This window comes from Mirounga angustirostris, unplaced genomic scaffold, assembly GCF_029215605.1.
Source record: "Mirounga angustirostris isolate CCGP_5_RB_7025 unplaced genomic scaffold, mMirAng1.0.hap1 SCAF_7, whole genome shotgun sequence".
Taxonomy (NCBI): domain Eukaryota; kingdom Metazoa; phylum Chordata; class Mammalia; order Carnivora; family Phocidae; genus Mirounga; species Mirounga angustirostris.
The window spans coordinates 59,591,663-59,616,142 of record NW_026991715.1 but is presented as its reverse complement, the minus strand read 5'-3'; the positions used below and the strand labels follow the sequence as shown (position 1 = coordinate 59,616,142).

The window sequence follows — 24,480 nt, the reverse complement described above, 5'->3', positions numbered from 1 at the left end:
AAAATAGTTCAATATCACTATCTGAGATTAATTTGACAAAATTTTCAAGGACCTTTATGAGAAATCTGCATTTCATTTGGCTTAGCATAATTTAATTCTCTAAGGTAATTTACTTCAGTAACAGATTAGCAAAATTTGCTTGTCTGAATAACCTTACCATCTACTGTAAACTAAAAGGATTGGGGCAGAGGACTATTTTTTGTTTCGTTTAGTTTTTTATAATTCAGTAAACATTTATTGAGAACTTGAATATGTTGGGGTATTTAGTAAATGTTGAGTAGATGAATAAGATACTCATCCAGCCTATAAAAGGTTCCTGCCTTTACAGAGTTAACAGCCTAATGAAGAGAGAAGTAATATAAAACAAGTGTATTATAGTTTTTCTGTGTATTGACCACTTACTCTGTTGGGAGCTATCTGCTTGCATGCAGAACTAGACTACCTATGTTTGAATGTTAATGTTACCTTGAATAAATTACACAATCTCCCTGTGCTTCAGATTCTTCATTTGCAAAATGAGGGTAATAGTAGACTGTAGTAACCTTGAAGACATATGCTAAGTGAAATAAATCTGCCACAGAAAGCCAAATATTGAATGATTCCACTTGTGTGAAATATCTAAAATAGTCAAATTCACAGAATCAGAGAGAGTGGAATGGCAGTAGCCAGGGGTGGTGGAAAAGGGAAATAGGGAATTACTGAACAGCAAAAATAATGTTTCAGTTAAATTGAATAAACTCTAAAGATTTGCTGTGCAACATTGTACCTATAATCAACAATAATGTATTGTAACTAAAGTTTGGTATGAGGGTAGATCTCATGTTAAGTGTTCTTACCAAAATAAAGTTAAACTGAAAAAAGTAGTAGGCCGTATTTCTTTGAGTAAGGACCCTTAAGTTTTATTAAGTACAAGGAGGAAGCTAGGAAAGGTCCAGAACACAGGATCACTTTGTGCTTCTGGTAGAGCAGCACCACAGTCCTGTGGTCTTTGAAAAACAGGAGATAGCATAAAGGAAAAGTAGGGTGGAGTTATGTGAAGGGATGAGAGGGACTTGGGGTAAGCAGGATAATGACCCCTGCCAAAGAAGTCCAGTTTCTTATGCCCAGAACCTGTGAATATGCTACCTTCCATGGCAGAAGGGACTTTGCAGATGTGATTAAGATTCTTGAGATGGAGATCAAAAGGGTCCTTTTCAGGGAAGGAGAGATGTCAGAAGCAGAGATTGGAGCGATGCCATTGCTAGATTGGGGCCTTGAGCCAAGCAATGTGGACAACCTGTAGAAGTTGGGAAAGGCAAAGAATGGATTTTCTCCTAGAACTTCCATAGAGAGGTAGCCCTATTGACATCTTGCTTTTGGCCCCATAAGGTCTAAACTGTTAACTTCTGACTCTAGAACTGTAAGATGCTGAATTTATGTTGTTTTAAGCCACTAAGTTGTGGTAATTTATAACAACAATAGGAAAGTAATATAGCATCAAAGGATAAATGATGCCAAATATATTTTTCAACTATAGCCGATGCTGCCTCTCCATGTGTATAATTATACAATATTTTTTTCTTGGTCTAGTTTTACAATAATATATTTTAAAAATAAAAAATTTTATGCTATGGATTCTTAAAACCACACTTACCATATTTTACTTTGCATAGTAATTTTAATTTTTCTCACTGGACTATAGGTTTGGCAAAGTCAGGATCTTAATCTTTGTTTTCATCAAAGCTCAAAGCAGTGGTCTTTATATAAGTAATAGCTGTACCTCTTAACTTAGAGTTTAGAGATGAAATGGTACATTCTGAATTCTGGACAAAGTCATATAATGCTAGTACATTTCTCTCTCTTCATCTTTAAAATAATGAGAATACGGTACCTACCATATGTTACTATAGAAGAGAAAGAAATATTTATCATGTCATAAACTAAAGCATGGTATAACCATCAATTTATCATTCTACTGGAGAAAGAGATAGTTTGAAACACGTATGTTTAATAATGATTAAAATGATAAAAATTTTACTTGTATTCTTAAAGGGAGCTAGATAAGAAAATATACTTCAGAGAAAAGAATAACACAAGTCATGGTATTTCCAGTATAATATTAAAATAATACTTTGTAGTGTATGCCAGGGGAATCTCTAATGTCCAGGAAGGCCTATTAATAAAAAAATGTCAAAATAGTAAGTAGAGGTATTGTAGACTTATTTATTTGGCGTCGGTAGCATTAATAATTGTTTATATAAGATTCATTCCATAAGTTTAGGTGCTCTGGCTAACTGGATTACAGTTCTCTGATGGTGCCACCAAAAATGTAACTCTGGACCAGTGATTAGCTACTTCAGTGTGATAACTCAATCTCAGAATCCCAGTTTCAGGATCTGCTTCCTTGGAGCCAATCCCAGGACCAGTTATTATATTAAGTTAGGGCCCTGGCAAGAACAGATGGCACACTTAAAAAGGGATGATTGAAGATAATTTAATGAAGGAACTATTTATAAGATGTGGGCAGGATTAAGAGAAATCAAGAAGGTATGGTGTAACATCCTGGGGCTAATAGGCTAGTGACCATGGGAAGCCCCTTTATCATATCTAGAATTGAAAGGAAGGGGTGTGAGGAGTGGGAGCACTTACCAGACTCAGCAGGCGAGAGCCATTCAGAAGAACTGAAACTATCAGTAGAGGAATGCACACACTGCCAGGGAGACCTGGCAGTAGAGCCATCTGGGGTAGCAAATAGTCTGTCCTCCTGCCCCTTGATCTCCTGCTGGGGCTTCCTGTCAGCTAACCATAGCTGGAAGCCAGGAACAAGAGAGTTTGGTTGATGCAGTCTGCAGAGGTCAGCCTCTAAGGGCACAGAATGAGTCAGGAAAGGTAGAGAGTGGATTCACTGGACAAATGGAGACAATCCAGCACATAAGCCCACTCTTTCTGGCTCTGAAGTCAGTGCTATTTCTATAGTAACACCTTTCTTAGGACTAATGATCCTTAGTACTAATGTTTTCTGTTATCACTTAAGGAAACTTTTGGTTTTAGTTTGCTGTTTTCTTTAGAATTGGAAAAAAAGTTATTTAGGTTGTAGGTGTTTGATTACCACTATGTAATTGATAGAAACCAAAGAACCATATGGTAACTATTTGATTACCACTATATGGTAGGAATCAAATATTTGAAAGCTGTAGTTAAAATCTAACCTCACGTTGCTTTTCTGACTCAAAGAGGCAGATGTTGGAAGGGGATATCAGAAGCTAGGAGGCAACAACACAAGTTAGAAATTAAAGTATACTCCTCTGCTTAAGACAGTGTTCACCCCCAAAGTTTGGAAATATACTCGTGATTATAGTTTTCACCTAGTTATTTGAGACCTATAGAATATTTTGCTAACTTAAATTCATATTTTACCAAGGATACTGCATTTGAATTGCATTATGCATATTTAATATGAATAATCTCTCTTTTTCAGAAATAGTTGTTGCTGAAAGTGTGGTTGTTATTAAGAAATTACTGCAAATGCAACCTGTACAACATGGTGAAATTATTAAACATATGGCTAAACTCTTGGACAGTATAACTGTAAGTACCAATTAAGAGATCTTTCTGAATTTAACTGGATTTTAGTCAATAAATTATAGTGTTGTGGAAATAAATGGACATCTTAAAATATAGTGGCTAAGAGAGCTTAACTGTCTGGATTCACATCCTGGTTCTAAGATTTTACACTGTTGTGGAAGGGATTATAAATCTGAAAAAGGGGAAGGATGCAATAAATGCTGCAGTGTTAGATTGGAAATGGAGATATCAGTGTGAACTTCATGGGTTTATAAATTCTAGATGCGTGTGTGTATGTAAATGCGTGTGTGTGTGTGTCTATACACATTTATGTGTATACATGTGAATGTGTATGTTGAGTATACAAACATCTCTTTCTTTGAGAGGGTCTGCATGCAATAATGCCCAATACAAATGAGCACACCTAGTACCTAGATTTTGTTTTGTTTTGTTTTTAATTGAGGTATATAATTTTATACCATAAAATGTACTCATATAATTTTGCAGTTTTTTGTATATTCATAAGGTTGTGCAACCATCACTACTGTGTAATTCCAGTACGTTTTCATCATTCCAATAAAAGAATCCCATGGCTCAAGCTGATCCTCCCTTTACTCCAGCCCTTGTCAGCTACTAATCTACTTTGTCTCTGTGGATTTGCTTATTTTGGACATTTCATATAAATGGAATCATACATCAAATGGCCTTTTGTGTCTGGCTTCTTTAACTTAGCATGTTTTCAAGGTTTGTGCATGTTCTAGAATGTAGTACTGCATTCCTTTTTTGGTAGACCTTGGTTTTTAAATTTCATTCACCCCTTGAAGGAACCAGGGCTGCTTAGAGAAATGGCTGATTTTAGAACTAGGGCAAGGAAAGAACAAGATGATCTTGGAACATCTTGTTGGGCAAAAATAGCAAGGAAATGCTCACAGAATGATAGAGACGTGTCAAAAAGACACAAAAACCAGCTTGAAGGGGCAACCACTGGCCACTTTGGAAAACAAAATAAATTATAGTAAAAGGATTATGGCCTATTGAATAGAGTAAGAATCTGTTGAGGCCACACTGGAATGAATGAATGAATGGATGAATGAATGAATGAGAAAGGGAAGCTCTTTCTTACAATGCAAAACTAGTAAATGTGGAAGGAATGATGGAATTAGAATATCACCACTTGCAAGCCATCACAATAATAATAGATTGAGGTAAGAATCATTAACAAATGGTAAAAAGTAGGGGGTGAAAGTTTGAGTAGTCATAGGATATTTGTACAGTTTCAAAGTATATCCTCATAAGATACTTAATTACAAAGCATAAATTAATGACTTTTGACTTTTACAATAGGAGAAACCTTGCAGATATTACCTGAACCAAATGAACATAGTTTACATTGCCAGCAATGGGATTAAACACCATCTGATATAATATAGTGAATAGAAGTTAGCATCAGGTCTGTTGAATTTTTGCCAAAAGTGAATGACTTGAATATAATCAAGAAACAAGAGACAAACCCAAATGAGAGTATACTACAAAATAACTGGTTTGTACTCTTTAAAAATGCCAATATCATGAAACGTAAAGAAAAACTCAGGAACTTTTTCCCATTAAGAGAGTTTAAAAGGATAGGACAACTCTATGCACCACATATTTTTATATTTTCTTTTGCTATAAAGGATTTGGTAGGATTTGGTAGGGATAATTGGTAAAATCTCACTAAAATCTGTAGATTAGGTAATAGTATTGGTTCAGTATTTAAATTCCTAATTTTAAAATCATTTTACTGTAGCAATACAAGAGCATTCCTTTTATTACAAAGTTTGCAATGAAGTATTTTGATGTTTAAGGATAAGTCTGCAACTTTCCTTAATTTAGAGAACAGTATTTGTGTATATATAGAAAACTAAAGCAAATGTAGTAAAGTGATGACATATGAGGAATCTGGGTGAAGAGTATTCAGAAGTTCTTTTTATTCTTCCAGCTTTTCTATAAATGTGAAATTGTGTTTAAAAAATTAAATTAAAAAATACTAATCTTTGTCCCACCACTTACCCGCTTTGTGCTTTTACATTAAAATCTCCATACTTTTCCCATCTTAAAATGGTGATAATAAAAAAAAAAAAAGCAAAAACAAAAAACCCTGGTATTTTGTACATATTACATTAGTTAATATATATAGTGCTCTTAAGAATATTTCCTGGCACATAGTGGTACTATGTCTCCTGTCATTATTATTTAGGTCCTATTTCATTCCCTTTTTCTAATTATATTTCCTGTTTTCAGACTCCTCAGTCTGTGTCAGTCTGATTTTGACTCCTCACCACTAACACTGACTTTTCCAGGGTCATTGACTGTCTTCTTATTAAACACAGTGGGTAATTTGCTGTTGATGTCTTTCATGATCTTTTGTTAGCATTTGACTTCACATACTGCTTCTTCCCTTTTGAAACATTCTCCATGGCTTCTTTCTGGTTTTTCCTCAAACTCTTTTCCATTGTGTTTGCCCTTCACTATGTCCCTTCAATGTTGATTAAAGTTTTCTTTTTTCATTGTTGGTTAAAGTTTAAAACTAATGTTCTATAACTAATAGGGTTATAGTTTAGGGGGGAAATATATTATTTCTTCTTTGAAGATGGGGTAACTACGTATACTCTGAGTCTTTTCAGAGGGATTATATTTGTGTGGTTTAAGGCAAGGTTTGGAGCTGCATCAGGACCAATATTTAATATCTCTGGTGGCAAAATTTTCTTTCCCTTGGGGTGTTAGTAAAGTTTGCAGGGCAGTTATATGTGTATCTTAAAGCTTAGAATAAGACTCACAGGAGTCTGTTAGCATCTGAGCTCCCACCAAATCAATCACTAGAGTTCCTTTGTCTTTATATCTACTCTTATTATTGATTCTAATTATCAAAGCCAGGACTTCTCAGAGACTGTGTATGAGAGGTGTAGGTATTAAGAGAGTAAATTTGGTATTAGCAGACTTAGGAAGCTTAAACTCATACCAACTGTCTTTCCTGACCACAGTGGTATGAAGTTGGAAATCAACAATAAGAGGAATGTGAAAAGGTGTACAAATAGGGTTGTTAAAGAGGAAATTAAAAGAAAAGAATTATCTTGAAATAAGTGAAAATGAAAATACAGCATATCAAATATTATGGTATGCAACAAAAGCAGTTTTGAGAGGAAAATTTATAGCAATAAACACACATATTAAGAAATTTAGAAAGATCTCAAAAAACGACCTAACCTTACATCTCAAAGAATTAGATTTAATTAAAACCCAAGCCCAGCAGGAGGAGGAAAATAAGAAGGATCACAGCAGAAATAAATGAAATAGAGACCAGAAAAATAATAGAAAAGATCAATAAAACTAAGAGCTGGTTCTTTGAAAAGATAAGCAAAACTGACAAACCTCTAGCTAGACTAAGGGAAAGAAAGAATAAATAAATAAAATTAGAAATGAAAGAGGAGACATTACAATTGATACTACAGAAATATATAGAATTATAAGAGACTACTATAAACAATTATATGCCAACAAATTACATAATCTAGAAGAAATGGATGCCATTTCTAGAAACACACAGCCTACCAAGAGTAGAATTCTACCAAACATTTAAAGAATTAACACCAGTCCTCCTCAAACTCTTCTAAAATAATGAGCAGGAGGGAATACTTCCAAACCCATTCTACAAGACCAGCATTACTTTGATACCAAAAGCAAATAGGATACCATAAGAAAAAAAAAAAAACTGTAGACCAATATCCCTGATGAATATAGATGGAAAAAATTTCAGCAAAATATTAGCAAACTGAATTGAAGAACACTTTAAAAGGATTATACACCATGACCAAATGGGATTTTTCCTTAGGATGCAAAGATGGTTCACTCTACACAAATCAGTAAAATCAGTACATCACTTTAATAAGATGAAAGACAAAAATCACATGATTATCTGAATAGTCAGGAAAAAGCATTTGACAAAATACAACATCTTTTCATGATAAAACCCTTAACAAATTGGTTGTAGAAGGAACATACCTCAACATAATAAGGAACATTTATGACATACCTACAGCTAACATTATACTCAGTGGGAAAAAATAGAAAACGTTTCCCCTGAGATCAGGAGCAATGCAAGGATATGATATAGGCTGATACGATTCTATATGTAGAAAATCCCAAGAGTTAGTCAAAACACTGTTGGAATTAGTGATTTCAGTTATGAGGCGTGTTACAAAATTAACATAGAGACATCAGTTACATTCCTTTACAGGAAATGAAGCATCTGAGAAAGAAAGAAAACCATCCCCTTTACGATAGCATCAAAACAATAAAATGGGTAGGAATAAATTTCAACGAGAAAGTGAAAGATCTGTATAATGTAAATACAACCCACATTCATGAATGAGAAGGATTAATATTGTTAAAATGGCCATATTACTTAAAGCCATCTACAGATTTAATGTAATCCCCATCAAAATACAAAAGGCATTCTTCACAGAAACAGAAGAAACAATCCTAAAATTTGTGTGGAACCACAAAAGAGACTGAGTAGCAAAAAAAACCTGACAAAAAAAGAACAAATCCAGAGGTATCACACACCCTGATTTGAACTGTACTGCAAAGCCATAGTAATAAAGGCAATATGGTATTGGCACAAAAATAGACATAAAGACCAATGGAACAGAATAGAGAGCCTGGAATTAAACCCTGGCATATATAGTCAACTAATACTCAGCAGGGGAGTCAAGAATACCTAATGGGGTGGTGCTGGGAAAACTGGAGAAACACATGCAGAACAATGAAATTGGAAAACTGTCTCACTCCACTCAAAAAATTTAACTCAGAATGGGTCAAAGACAAAATATAAGACCTGATACTCGTAAAAGAAAACATAGGGTCTTTCCCGTTCATTAATACTGGTCTTGGCAATAACTTTTTTGGGCATGACATCAAAACCACAAACAACAAAAGAAAAAATTAACAGATGGAACTACATCAAACTCCAGATCTTCTGTACAGCAAAGAAGCAATTAACAAGGGGTGCCTTGGTGGGGGGAAAAAAAGGAACATCTAACAAAATGAAAAGACCTACAGAATGAGAGAAAATTTTGCAAATCATATATTGGTTAAGGGATTAATATCCAAAATAAACAAGGAACACAGTCAATTCAATAACAAAAAACCTGGTATGTTTAAAAAATGGACAGAAGAACTCAATAGACATTTTTGCTAAAAGGACCTCAAAATGACCAACAGAGATTGAAAAGATGCTCAGCATCACTAATCATCAGAGAAATGCAAATCAAAACCACAATGAGGTATCACTTCACACCTGTTAGAATGGCTATCATCAGAAAGACAAGAGATGACAGGTGCTGATGAAGATGTGGTGAAAATGAACCCCTTATATATTGTTGGTGGGAATTTCCATCAGTCCAACCACAATAACAATATGGAAAAAATTAAAATTACATTTACTATACAGTCCCCCAGTTTGGGTATATACTCAAAGGAAATGAAAATAGAATGTCAGTGAGATATTTGCACTCTCGTGTTTATCACAGCATTATTCACAATAGCCAAGATAAGGAAACAAACCAAAGGCTCATCAGTGGATGAATGGATAAAAAAAGTGTCATACACACACGCAATGAAATATTGTTTAGCCATGAGAACGGAGGGTACCTTGCCATTTGCAACAACATGGATAGACTTTGAGCATATTATGCTAAGTGAGATAAGTCTGAGGAAAACAAATACTGTACGATACTACTTACATGTGGAATCTAAAAGAGTTAAACCTATAAAAAAACAGAGTAAAATGATGGTTTCCAGTAGATGGAGGGTGGGTAAGAGAGATGGTGTTTAAGGGTACAAACTTGTAATGAGTAGTAAACAAGTCATAGAGATTTAATGCACAGTATAATCAATATAGACAATAATGTACTATAATTACGTAATGTAATATTAGTACATCAGCAACCATTATACTATATAAATATCAAAATAACAGACTGTGTACCCTAAACTTAGTGTTACATGTCAGATTTATTCAGTAAAAAGAAAAGTAAGATTGGAAACCAGATCACTTGGGTTCATATTTTGTCTCTACCTTTTACTGGCTTTGAACTTATGCAAGTGACTTGACTTCTCTGTGCTCCAGTTTTCTCATCTGTAAAATGGGAACAGTAGTACTAATAACTTCACAGATCTATTTTGAGAAATCAGGGAATCAATGTGCTTAGTAGAACAGTGCTTAGTGTAAGCTATTATGATCACGGTTATAGTTAATGTATTTGAGGAAGAAAACCTGATAAGGCTTAAATTTAGTATGCTTTATTGTGGCCCCTTTTATATTTTACTTTATTTAACACAACTTCTATAATGCTTATATGCCAGGTACTACTCTAATCACCTTAAAAATATAAATCATTAATTTTAATAACAACTTTGCAAGATAAGTTCTTTTAGTATTCCCATTTTACATATGAGAAAACTGAAGCACAGAGAGGTTAAGTAACTTGCCCAATGTCACATAGCTCGTAAGTCTGCTTTCTTAACCAATGTATCATGCTTTTATCTCTTTTCATTTCTGGTGTCTGTATTTGTATTCAGTTCCTTGCCTACTCACTGACCTGGCCGTGATTTTATTATTGTTTCCTTTTGACAAATTGGGCACTAGATTGATATGGTCCATGTTTGCCCAAATGTGAAACAGATGTTTAACATTATTTGTCAGTGATCTGTTGATGGGAGATGAGAGAACTTTTTCCTTAGGGCCTTGAGATGAACATCCAGCATCTCTGTGTAACAAGCATCAAATTTCAGATATTTCAGTCATTGTAAGAACCACAGATATTCCTACACATATTTAAATACCTTTTAGGGAGGTGATACATCCCTCTAGTAAGAACCACTTTTCTAACAACTAATGAACAAAAGCAGGAAACTCTAGATAGGAGAAGACAAAGAATAAAGATACATACATGTGTGGGGCGCCTGGGTGGCTCAGTTGGTTAAGCGCTGCCTTCGGCTCAGGTCATGATCCTGGAGTCCTAGGATCGAGTCCCGCATAGGGCTCCCTGCTCAGCGGGGAGTCTGCTTCTCCCTCTGACCCTCCCCCGTCTCATGCTCTCTCTCTCTCTCTCTCTATCTCATTCTCTCTCTCAAATAAATTAATAAAAAAAAATCTTTAAAAAAAAAAGATACATACATGTGTATAAATGTATATACATACGTGTGTATATATATACACACACCCCCACATATATGCACACATAAAATTAAATTTATAAGAATAGACTAAGAATGTCTAACAAAAATGCTAATTGAGAACTCTTGATGAAGAATGCACAAAACAAGGGAAAATCTAATAGGAACTAAAAATATGGACAATCTTAGAAAACCAGGGGTAGGATGAGATTGGGGCAGAAAGTGTTCTGAAGGTCTCATGGAAGGAAGAAACTGGAGGGAGGTGAAATTATCTTAATATTTTTGTCTTGAGTTAAAAAGTAGTAAGGTGAAAATAGATTATGTTGGGGATGAAAACAGTGTATTTTGATGGGGGAAATAGTTATACCTTGTTCATAAGGAATGGTAGAGAAATGTATGTCTGATTTTGAGAAGGAAAAAGGAATGTGGAAGTATATATTCCTAAACATCTTGTGCAGAATTTAGTTAGAACTTGTGCTAGGTAAACTTCTGGTCTTGTTAGAAAGAGAGGCAACTACAAGAAATAATTTCAGATGAATGTAGTTGCTTACAGAACCTCTGTGAATGAGACTGTGTATCAACAGACATGAGACTGTCTTGGAAGAAAGATTTTTTTGTATTTGACTATACCCTTTTCTGGGGCTAGAGGACATTTTTTTATTGTATTGACTTTATTTACAACAGTTGTTGGAATATTAACTGAGAAAATACTTTCTTATAGATCTATATAGCAAAGCCTGTTTTTTGTTTTGTTTTTGTCAGAAGATAATTGTTAGTACAATAGGGAAGTATGATAGGAATTTCAAATTCAGAGGGGAAAAAGGGAAACAAATGTAAAATAAATAATAAATTTTTAAAAATAATTAAGATGGAAGGGCAAAAATCCAAGTATATCCTACCCTAAATATGCATGGACTTAATTCTCTCATTAAAGAACTAACTTTCAAATTGGAGTGAGAAACAAAAGCTAGCCATTTATAATTATAACACTAATCAAAGTGATAAAGATTGAAAAAAGATAGGAAAACAGATATTAAGTGAAGATAAATAAGAAAGTGAGATTTAAAATTAATTAAAAGCAGTAAGAAGGCCACCTGGGTGACTCAGTCAGGTGTCTGCCTTTGGCCCAGGTCATGATCCTGGAGTCCTGGGATCAAACCCTGCATCGGGCTCTCTGCTCATCAGGGAGTCTGCTTGCCCCTCCCCCTGCTCTCTCTCTCTCTCTCTCTCAAAATAAATAAATAAAATCTTTTTTTTAAAAAAGGCAGTAAGATGAAAAAGAACATTATAAAATGAAAAAAGACCAATTTACAAAGAAACTGAGAGGTATAAACCTATATGCACACAAAAATATGGCAAACAAATATATAAAGGAAAAATCTATTAGAAATGCAAGGAGAGGGCACCTGGGTGGCTCAGTCGGTTAAGCGTCTGCCTTCGGCTCAGGTCATGATCCCAGTGTCCTGGGATCGAGCCCTGCATAGGGCTCCCTGCTCAATGGGGAGCCTGCCTCTCCCTCTTTCGCTCTCCCTGCTTGTTCTCTCTCTCTGTCAAATAAATGGATAAATAAAATCTTTAAAAAAAAAAATGCAAGGAGAAATTGGTGGGTGACTTTAATATGCTTCTCTCATTTTAGATATACCCAGCAGATTTTAAGATATAGACATAAATACAAAGAGTAATTAAATAATAGAATAAATACTTGATTCAGTACTATACGTAAAATTTTATATTTCTTGAACAGATAACACCCACTTTTATGGGTGTATTCATAAAACATTTACAAAAAATCAGGAATGTATTTGGACATAAAGAAAACTTAAAAGATTTTGTTTTTTAACCATAAGCAATAAAATTAGAATTAAATAATTTGAAAGGGTGCCAGATCAGTTTTGAAGTAAGAAATATACTTTTAGGTGAAAGAAGGTTTAAAAGAAAAAAATACAAGTTTTATATAAAATATAGGAAAAGAAAATGCTTTATTCTAAAATGTGTGGGATGTGGCTAAAGTGGTTACTGCTACCATTTTTAACGTAGAGACCAGAAATAAAAGGATTTGAAAAGAAATTTGAAAAAGAACGTAGTGAAACAAAGCATAAAAGTCTAAAAGGGATCAAAGTTAATTGTGTAAAATAGAATACCAAAAAAAGATTGTTGAAATTGATAAATGCATCTTTAATCTCCTTTGGAAAGCCAATAAAGTAGAAAAACCCTTATTTTTTTTTTTTTAAGATTTACTTATTAGAGAGTGCATGAGTGTGCAGTTCGGGGGAGGGGGCAGAGGGAGAGGATGAGAGAGAGAAGCAGACTGACTGCTGAGTGTGGGGCCACCACGAGGCTGGATCCCACAACCTTGAGACCATGACCTGAGCCAAAATCAAGAGTGGGACCTTTAACCGACTGAGTCACCAGGCATAGGTGCCCCGTCCCTCCTGATTTTGGTAAGGTAAAGAGAGAAAGCAAAAGTGAACAAATTGGGCACTTAATTCAAAGGGAGATTCAAATAATTACAAGAAAACTATATGTAGGTATGTAGCAAAAATTTGAAATTTTGGAGAATTAAAAGGTGATGAGTTACTGTTTACTTAATGTATCTGAGGAAGTTGAAGTGCTTGAAGTGGGACAAGGAAGAACAATGCAAGATAGTTTGTGATGCACAATCCTAAAAACGATTAGGAATTGGAGGTACAAGTTACTCCAGAAGAAGGTGATGAGGGATATAACTGACAGAAAGGGGAGTGACTGAATCCCTAGAATCTGTTTCCTCCAAATATTCAAGAGAGCTGTTTACTTAAGAGTAATAGACATGTGGAAAAGGAAACAGGCCTTTTTATTCTGACCAGGCACTTGATGACTCTTAAATGTGGGTAAGTGATTGATTCTAAAATGGGAAGCTAAGCCCTTGACTCTTAAATGAGACCTTTTTTTCCTGAATCTCTGTATATTTCACCCTATATCCAAGGGTAGTATCTTAAACCAGTGCTGTTTAGAAAGAGCCAATCTGGACAGTGTCAGAGGACAAGAGGACACTTCAGCATGTTTTCTCTTGTGCTTAAGCTGCTTTATCAGGGTAGAATCCTGGGCTCATCTACCCTCCAGGAGGGGTAACAAAAATGATAGCCAGATCTCTTTCCACTCTGGCCATCTTATCCATAGAACAAGAGATCTAAGGAGGTGGGGAAATGCCCCACATGCATGCATGCAGGAATTGTCAAGAGAAAGGCCTAGACCTCTTCTGAAAAGGCTGGCTCTTGGAAAATCTGCAGAAGGCCATAAAGGAGCCATTGTACACTATGGCAGAAGAACTGGGCCAAAGGAGTAATCCTTCATTTGATTAATGAGTAAATGAGGCCTACTGATGTAAAGTTATTTGTCTCCATGATATACATGGTCAATCTAGGACCAGAACCAGTCTTCTTGCTTTGCTGGCTGGTATTTTTCCTAGTATAGCACACTCATTTTGTCTCTGTCCAGTGGCCATGGTGAACTCTGGATTCCGACTTGGACTTCCAGTCTTAGTTCCAACACCAACAAGCTGTAAGATGTCGGGCAAGTTTCTTAACCCCTTTGTGCCCCAGTTTCCTCATATATCAAATGGGAATAATGATAGAGCCTACTTTCTCAGGACTTTGTGTTATATAATAGACTGAGAAAACAGGTAAAGTCTTAAAACAGTGCCAGGCATATCGTAGGAACTCAGTAGAGGTTGGCTATGTAATTTTTTTAAAAAAGGAACTTAGATTTTTTTGTATTCAAGATTTTGATTCCATTTGTTATTTATGAAGTGGCATAGTTGAAAATATGAGAACTAAAATTTAAATTAATTCTACTTTTTAAATTCAGATTGAATAAGATATAGCTGTGTTGGTAGTACAGTCAACTTATATGTTTTGATTGTGAATATTTTATCCTTTGGACTATACTTCATGTGTAGTAAAGACCTCTTTTAAAGCAAAGTTTTTCCAGAATAAAATGCATGCTACATGAAGATTGCTCTACCAGAGTTTCATATAATGTTTTATGGGACAGATAAGGATTTATTATCATAAGAGAATAATTAAAGGATGTTATTTTGTGAAGACTACTGAGTAATATTAAAATAGTACTTTATGTACTCCTTGCCCTGGTGCCCCATTGAATGCCTGCCTTTTCATAAGGTAACTACCCTTGCCCTGTGGCCCCAACTTAATTCATGCTAAAGTGTTAATGCATATTGAGTCCAGATACAGAATATTGGATCTGATTAGCTAGTTGTATGCAGTTGGTTTAGATGTTGACTGATTTTGCCTTTGACAAATTTAAATAAATAAAATTGATGTTGCAGGATTTATTTTACACTGTTGCATTGTGCAGTGGCTAGTGTTGAAACACAATAGCTTTTACATTGAACTGCTTACAGAGTGATCTATAAAATCTTCCTAGATGTCTTTCTGTAACTGCTGTGATCAGCTAGGAATCATATGTTTTTGCAGGCAAGTTAATGGGTTAAAAGACGATGGAAACTGCCTTCTTGTAGAAGGTTTAAAAAGTGCACTTAAAACCACTTGATCAGGGGCACCTGGGTGGCTCAGTCGTTAAGCGTCTGCCTTCGGCTCAGGTCATGATCCCAGGGTCCTGGGATCGAGCCCCGCATTGGGCTCCCTGCTCTGTGGGAAGCCTGCTTCTCCCTCTCCCACTCCCCCTGCTTGTGTTCCCTCTCTCGCTGTGTCTCTCTGTCAAATAAATAAATAAAATCTTAAAAAAAAAAAAAACCACACTTGATCAGGGCATTTAGAATAAAGAATCAGTCATTTACAATTCAGCTTGTCTTTGAAAATATTGAAAAGCAGAGTTTCATAATAAAAGTATGTCTTATACATATGTATGTTATTTGTATATGTGTATTATTAGTTTGGTTTTAGTTCAGTGGTCCTCTTTATTCTGTGATTGAAAAGACCATGGAGAACAAAAAGTGACTAATTTTCTGATTTGCTCTTTTTTCATTTGCTTTAAATCTTTGAAAGAGTGAAACTATGAATCATAGTATCAGTAGTGTACAAATGGGAGTCTTGTAACTTAATTGGGAAAGAAAGGTAGGGCTGGAATCTGAAAATCTTGATTCTGGTTGCAGCCAAACACAAAAACACTGGGTTTGTTGGTTTCCTAAGCTTTTTAATAAATTGCCATCATCAAGAATTTGGTATAAATACATTTTATATTGATATTATTTCTTGTGGAGAAGTTTTCTGAAGTTTTTTATATGTTTACTTGGAAATTTTATTACCTCAGTTCTAGAATCTCTGAATATCACCCTATTCTCCACCACCACCATCTTGAGATTTTCATTGTGAGCATTAGAATTTATTGATTTTCATTTTTTCTCAAAGAGTTGTATTTTAAATGTATGCATTGTGAATGTTTAGAGTGTTTAAATATTGTTATTTTAATCTTAGTGTATTAATGAGTAGGAATATAAACAATAATCAATCTCTTAAAACTTTTTGAGATTGTCTTCTTAATTGCAAAAAAGAATTATAACTCTGTTACCAGAAGAAAATTACTTTAAAGTAGGATCATACGTTGGAATATGTCCTAGAATTCTAAATTTTATACCAGTAGTATATAATAAAATATTTAAGAAAAGTAAATCTAGCATAATCAAAATCTGAAGTTGTGCATATATTCTTATTTAGAGGTACCTTTCATGAAGGCAGGCAACTTGAATTGCTTCATACTAGAAAATTTAATGTACCACTCAATTACTATTCTTTAGCCCAGTTTAAAATAATAGATTGGGAGTAAGGTTTTAATGCAGTGTAACCTTTGGAACATTAGAAATAACCTCTTTCTTTCCACAGTGTACAGTAAGGATATCAGTTTTATCATACTTCATGTATATACTTATAATAACATTATTATACAATTATTTATACTTACTAAACTTATTACGTGAATACAGTGATTTCTTTTACTAAACTTACTCTAATATTAATTTAAAGATAATGCTATTGTCATAATATTTGAAAATATATACTTTGATTTTAAATCTTTCAGATGACCTCATTTTGCTTCTGGTGAAACACCCAACTTAGGAGTGTCTTAATAATTTTATACTATTTCATAAGATGGGTGTTGTGAAAGAATTTGAGGTGGTGGATATTGTGATAAAATTTTAGCTGTGCAGAGGTCCTTATTCTCACTTTCTTCTTTAACAGTTATGCCCTGCCTGTACAGCTGTGAAACAGTAGTGAAAATATTAGGACTTTATCTGAGGAATTGGAAAGGATTTCATAAAAAGACTATTATCTCTTCTTGTGATGCTGCCTCTTAGTGATAGTCATTGGCTTTTTCATTTATTATACAAAGCAGATTTTATATAGTAGGTGAAAATGTTCACAAAAACTAATTTACATACCCCTTCAAATCTCTTTTGGAGTAAGAGAGGATACAAATAAATAGTAATAAAACTAATTTGCATACTCTAAAATGTTGGTCTTAATGGTGCTGATGGAAGGTTTCCAATTTGTAGCAAAGCAATTTTTAAAAAAACAAATTATATTGAAATGTACTTTATTAAAAAAATATAATGCCAAAATAGAGTATTGGACGGATTTATCTTATCCCTATTTCTTTTGTTGATGACCAAATAATAGACCAGGATTCATGATTTTGTAAGTAGACTTTGATGATCTTGTCAGTTTTATACATCCCCAGTACTGTAGATGCAAATATATAGAGGACAGTAAGAGTTTTAATTTGGAATCATAGTCTTTAATGAATCTATTCCTTTTTTTCTGTTATCCAGGGAATTCTCAAAACATGGTTTGCAGACCTCCCATCTTAGAAATCATCTGTGATGCTTCATAAAATGTAAATTCCTGGGCCCCACGACAGAGCTACTGTCTTGGACCTGATACCAAAACCCTGTAGGTTTAGTAAGAATTCTAGATGATTTCTATGGGCATTGAGGTTTATTAACCAGAGCCCTAGAGCAGAAGTCAGCAAACCTTTTCTGAAATTGCTAGATAGTGAATATTTTCAGCTTTATGGTCTTTGATGCAACAATAGTTGGCACCTGAACAGTGTAGGGGTTAGGGGTGCCAACCCCCTCCCTCCTACAGTCAGAAATCCAAGTTTAACTTTGACTCCCCAAAAACTTAACTGCTGATAGCCTACTGTTGACCAGAAGCCTTACCAATAACATAAACAGTTGATTAACACATACTTTGTATGTTGCATGTATTACATACTGAGTTCTTACAATAAGCTAGAGAATAGAAAATGTTATTATGAAAATCATAAGGAAGAGAAAATAGGTTTACAGTATTATACTGTATTTATTGAAAAAAATCCAAAATAAAGACCCACTGCAGTTCAAACCTGTATTGTTCAAGGGTCGACTGTAACTACCTCTGCTATTGTAGGGCAAAAGCAGCACCAGTAATGCATAAACAAATGTGAATGGACTTGCACATCTATGACAGAATCAAGATTCTAGACAAATGGTTTTTTCTCTATGAATCTTTTCTAAGGCGCATTATCTCTGAAATCAGTTTTAATTATAGTTCCTGGGTGTTTATTTTTTGATAACTAAAGAAAATCCGTAACTAAAAGTACACTTCCTGGATATACATGTTACATGAATGGATATAAAACCTTTATTATATTTAGAGCCTTTTCTATGTTATCATCAAGGAGAGAGTGTGATTATCTTATTTGTAACTATATAATCTGCTTCTAATATTAGGTTCCTGTGGCTAGAGCAAGTATTCTTTGGCTAATTGGAGAAAACTGTGAACGAGTTCCTAAAATAGCCCCTGATGTTTTGAGGAAGATGGCTAAAAGTTTCACTAGTGAAGATGATCTGGTAAAACTGCAGATTTTAAATCTGGGAGCAAAATTGTATTTAACCAACTCCAAACAGGTAAGAATCTAAACCTTAGTCTACCTATATGACACCTGCTTTCCTCTTTATTCTGATGAAGCAGCTAAAGTCTATTCATGCATTAGTCTGTCCACTCAACAATCACTAGGTGTCTGTTTCCTTAAGGTTCTATATTAGAAGGTAGTGGTGCAGAGAAATGACATTCTGGTCTAGGAGGGGAGAAAAACATAACAATGAAATAGTATGCGGTAACCGCTGTAATAGAAGTATTAAGATACAGTGGAACTTCAGAGGAGAAAGTTATTGAAAGTCTGAAGTAGGACGAGGTGAGAGATGAAAGTTTTGTAAAGGATAAGACTTTTTTTTTAAAGAGATTTTATTTATTTATTTGAGAGAGAGCAAGCAGCGAGCGAGCGTGGGGGAGTGGGGGGGCAGAGGGAGAGGGAGAGGGAGGCTTCCCGCTGAGCAGGGAGTCTGAGGTGGGGCTCAATCCCAGGACCCTGGGATCACGACCTGAGCAGAGCTCAGGCAGAGCTTAACCGACTGAGCCACCCAGCGCCCCTAGAATAGGAAAAAAGGAGAGCAGTGAGAGTCATGAAACAGCTATGTTTGTTGTGAGTTTCTTGTTTATTGATAAAAACAGCATGTTAGCCTGACACTGTAAATCCATGTAGTATTGTGAAAGTCATTATAACACCTAGAATTGGGTACTCTAAATGTATTTAGCTTCTAGGTTATTATAAAATTAATACAAAATTAGAATGTTAATTCAGACCAAAAGTAGTTAGTCTTACACAACTAAATGAAAGTTCTGTTTGTTTTTGGCCCTCTTTGTAGCTATAAAGAAACAATAATGGAAAATAGTACTTTTCATTCAGAAATTGTGGAATGTATTCCATATCTTTTGAATATGAAGACAACATAGCTTGCACTCAGACATTTTTTTCTTGAGTTGTATTATTAAATGAAGTTTTGGAGCTCAACTTCTGAAGTGTTCTATTGTATATTTTAGAATGATACTTCTAGATAACCACAAATTGACTTCACCACCAACTGGTAAAAGCATAATGATGTTTAGAAAATATACCAAGTTTTCATATGCATTTTTATGTAACTCATTGTTTTTTAAATGCTTAAATATAAAAATAGGTGAGTGGCAGTGTCTATAGGGTTGTGCTCTGTTCTCCAGTTTCTCCTTTCTCAAGAAAAGGGGTTTTGAAAGAATTGGTAAAATAAGCATTAAAGAGTAATTTTTATCACCATCAACTTGACAGCGTTTTTAAGTTGTATGGCTCGTATCTGGATATGAGACAGAGACATAAATGATTTACTTGACCTAAATGTAAAAAATTGTTTTCTGTGCTTATTTACTTCAGCTATCTTTAAAACTGGATTAAGGAGACCAAGCCACAGTGCTCAGGGCTGGTTTGCCATGAAGTCCTGATACTTATTTGTAGATCTGAATTCCCTATGGTTTAGATACCTCAGTGAGCATTCCAGAATTGTTAATGAATTATTTAGTTATTGGGACCTGAGATCTAAATTAATTTTTATAAGATTTAGCACATTGTGCTCATTTGTTTTCTTGAGGAATAATTGAGTAATGAACTTCTTTAATACCTCAAAATATTTTTACCTGATATGAAAACTAATTTAAAAATAAGTCAACAGTCTGCTTTCAGTATATAGAGTTGGTTCCTGCTGAACTGACCCTCCCATAGAGAACAGCTATAAACTTTGGAAAAAATAAATAATAACTGTCCAAAGTCTCAGAAGAGTAAAGAAAAGCAGGAAGAGTCTGGAGGGGAATTAACACTTGGAAGAAGGGAGTGGTACAGAGTAAGTTTCCCCACTTTTATGGCTTTTATCCAGAGGACAGGCTACAATTGGCACTCTGCACAGGGCCTAAAACTCCAAAAGGAAACCTAAGGTCCTTCTGGCCTGAAGAAGTAGAGAACACAGTTCAGGAAAATGATAGATACTAGAAAATTAGGGAAGAATTCCATAAGGGAATGAGCCATATCGTGGAGCCTCAAGATCTGTGAATAACTCTGCTCCGGTCTCTGGCCGACCTTGAACCACACATGGTCAAGGTGGATTCAGAGCAGCACAGCTTAGAATAAAGATCTGAACTGAAATTTGAGCTGCACCAAAGAGACAAAGTTTGCACTTTGAACTCAACCATGTTAATTGTGTGCTAAAATAAATAAATAAAAATCAGTACTCTCAGGGCACCTGGGTGGCTCTGTCAGTTAAACATCAGACTCTCCATTTTGGCTCAGGTCATAATATGAGTCTCCTTTGATTGAGCCCCACATAGGGCTCTGCACTCAGCAGAGAGTCTGCTTGAGATTCTCTCCCCTGCCCCCACTTGCTCTCTTATGTGCGCTCTCTCTCAAATAAATCAGTCAATCTTAAAAAAAAAAATCAATACTCAAAGAGTGTGATGATGTCCAAGGCCTCTAAAATATAACATTCATAATGTCCAAAATACAATCCAAAATTATTCTATATAAGGAGAACCATAATGGGAAGTTATTGTTTAAAGGATATGGAGTTTCAATTTATGAATATATAAAAATTTTTGGAGATGGATGATGGTATTGGCTGTACAACACTGTGCTTGAACTGCATACCTAAAAATGGTTAAGATGGCAAATGTTACGTGTTTTATCTCACACACACACACACACACACAAACAAAACACCAGGAAAATACCAGTTTTCAAGAAAATTGAAAGAACCAACAGAAACCAACTCTGAGGCGATCCAGATGTTGGAATTTGCGAATAAACACTTTGAAGCAGCTTTTTATAACTGGAGCCAGCAAATATAAAGGAAAATATTCTCACAATGGACAAAAAGATAAGAATTGTCGGTGGAGAAGTAGAAATTGTAAAAAAGAATCAAATGGAAGTATTCTAGAACTGAAAAATATAGTACCTAAAAAAAAAATCAACATCTTGTTTATCATTTGTATTATATATTCTTCAACATTTTAATATTTTTCTTTTTGGATATGCATATATAAAGCTGCTTCATACAGTTTTTTTTTAAAAAACATGGTTAATACTCTTTAGGTGGACCATTTCAATGAGCTTTAATTTTCTAACTTGGTTATTTCAGATGGAAATTTGTATTTGGAAAGCAATTTAACTGTGTGTGATGACTATCTTAAAACTATTTGGTGTCAGTTACTGGAGGGAAGGTAGTGATTGAGAGTACTACAGGCTCTCGTATTAGACTGTCTGGCTGCAAATCCTGTTTTACCATTTACTAGGTACATGATTTTGGACAAATTATATAACCTATCTAAGACTTATTTTTCTTATCTGTAAGTTGGGAATTATAATAAATAGTTCTTTATAATGCAGTATAAATGTTCTTAAAAATCATCATGCTTTACAAAATTGCACAATACTAGAGGGACAACACTCAAAAACTTCACTGATGATAAATTAAAAAGAACCTAATAAAAACAGGAGCACAGTTTTACACATGTTAAATGGTTAAGAAATATATAAATAATACAGTGAATATAGCTCTTTCCCTTGGAAAAGACCTGACGTGGAAATGGGTGTTGAAAAGGCTGTATTTGTTAGTTACATAGTGGAAGAAGGATTAATCTGAAATTGGATGGAAAGTTGTACCACTGATAACACATGTAGTGATCTGAGGTAGATGTTTGAGGTTGGTATGTTTTGTAATTCCTACAAAGCCCAGTTCAGCTGGTAGCCATTTTCTGCCTTCATCTAGTATTGCAGACAAAATTATGCCCAAGCAAACACAAAATTCATATTATGCAACTGAATTGGAACAAATGCACATTTTCAGAATAATTGCTAGAGCACAAGTACCGTATCTACCTCACAAAATTATTATAAAGATCAAAGGAGACAATCCATGTAAAGTGTTAGGATTTCCTGGATCATAATAATGCCTATTCCGTGTTAGTTATTATGCTCTTTTTGTACCCCTAGCTTACACTGCTAACCAGCTGCTGGATTATTCTTAGAGAATATCATTGTTTATAGTAAGGGAATTAGTCCCATTAGTGAGAATTTATTCTCATTAGGAAGAACACTCCATTTTGGTTTACCCTACTGAGAAAAGGGTGCTGAAAATCCCTCCTTTTATGAAGAAAAACATGGTTAGATATGATTATCAAGAGTAGAAAATGCTATTACAATACTCATACAAAGAGTAATTTCACTGTTATACAGGGGAGACGCTGAAGGACTTTGAAATCAGTTGAAGTTGCTGAAGCTCTACAGCTCTTAAGACAGTGTAAAGGTTGAGCATGACTTCCTTGAAATAGTCTACTGAGGTCTGAGACAGAAAACTAGGAGTTGATTAAACTGGTTAATAGTGGCTGTAAATTAATAATGGGTGCATTTGTTTTTAAACTTCCTGTAATCTTTTAAATGTAGTGATGAGTAATATATGTTAGTGTTTTGCTTAGCTCATGTTTTTCTTTTTAATTATGAAATAATGCGAACCTATAGAAAAGTGCAAAATAGTATGAATAGATATATAACTACCACTAAGGTTAAGTCAGTGTTTTTGCCATAATTGTTTTTTTTTAAGGGAGTGTAATAATAAAAGTAAAACCTCGAGTTCCTGTTCATACCTTATTTTCCTCCCCATTGGTAGCTACTGTCATATTGGTGGTGTGCTTTGGTCATGGGTGGTTTTACGTGCTTACTACATGAGTATATGTCTGTAAAGTACGTCACTGGTTTGTGGGTTTTGGTATTTTGCTTGCATACTCTTGTAACCTACTTTTTTCACTTAATACCATGTTTTTAAAATATTGACATGTATAAATATAATTTCATTTATTTTAAGTAACTATCTCATTTTCTGTGAGACAGGTTTCTACTTTTCTGCTACTAGAAAAGAGAGTGATTCATTGAGTATCCTTAATACTTGTATTTTCTTTGTATTGCTTTTTGGACTTTTTGGTTCTTAGTAAGAAATTTTATAAATCACAGTTATATTTTGGAGATCCTTCCTGAAGTTATAAACAAATTCTCTCTTGGGGTGTCTGAGTGGCTCATTCAGTTGAGCATCTGACTCTTGGTTTTGGCTCAAGTCACGATCTCAGGGTCCTGGGATTGATCCCCGCTTCGGGCTCTGCGCTCAGCATGAAGTCTGCTTGAGATTCTCTCTCTCTCTCCATCTGTCTCTCCCTCCAACTCACACTCTAAATAAATAAAATCTTAAAAACAGAACAAAACAAAAAAACAACCCACAAATTCTCTCTTGCCCTGTGATTCAAGTCTTTGAGAAATGTGTCTCTGCCCCCAGCATGACTTAACATGACAGCAAAAGGGGCTCAAGCTCTATGAAGTGATAATTGCTACCCTTTCTTTTCTTTTTTTTTTTTTTTACCCTTTTGATATATTTTCTTGGCATTAAAAAACTCAAGCAAATATAGCATATAAAGAAAGAACTTACAGAAAACTTTTCAAGTGGATAAAAATATGGATACTGTTAAATTCAGGAAATTTTATCCAAGTCACATAAAGAATCCTGGTTAGTCATAAAATGATGAAATTGATTACATGGATCACTGGTACTGCTTAGATATTTCCCTCTGGTGTAGGTTAAGAATTCTGTGTAGCTTTCTTTCATTTACCAAACCATTTGCCAATATCCTTCTTTTTCAAAGTAACAACTGTGTGGAATCAATATTAATCTTCGCTGTGCTAAATGCTAAATTCTGTGTACTTTTTTATTTTCCTTAAATTAAAGAGTATATCGCAGTGGATAAAGAAGATGTGGTCCATATATACAATGGAATATTACTCAGCCATCAGAAGGGATGAATACCCAGCTTTTACATCAACATGGTT

The 24,480-nt window shown here is 34.6% G+C and overlaps 1 protein-coding gene across 10 annotated transcripts in view; it reads left to right on the top strand.

Annotated features, from left to right (window-relative positions):
• Positions 1 to 24,480, top strand: part of AP3B1 (adaptor related protein complex 3 subunit beta 1) — a 321,148-nt gene that overhangs the window by 127,925 nt on the left and 168,743 nt on the right. For all 10 annotated transcript variants that reach the window (XM_064596275.1, XM_064596274.1, XM_054512544.2 and 7 more), the window contains 2 exons: positions 3,458 to 3,567; positions 18,485 to 18,661. In XM_064596275.1, the coding sequence (XP_064452345.1) occupies positions 3,458 to 3,567; positions 18,485 to 18,661 (287 nt within the window). The remainder of the gene's footprint in view (positions 1 to 3,457; positions 3,568 to 18,484; positions 18,662 to 24,480) is intronic.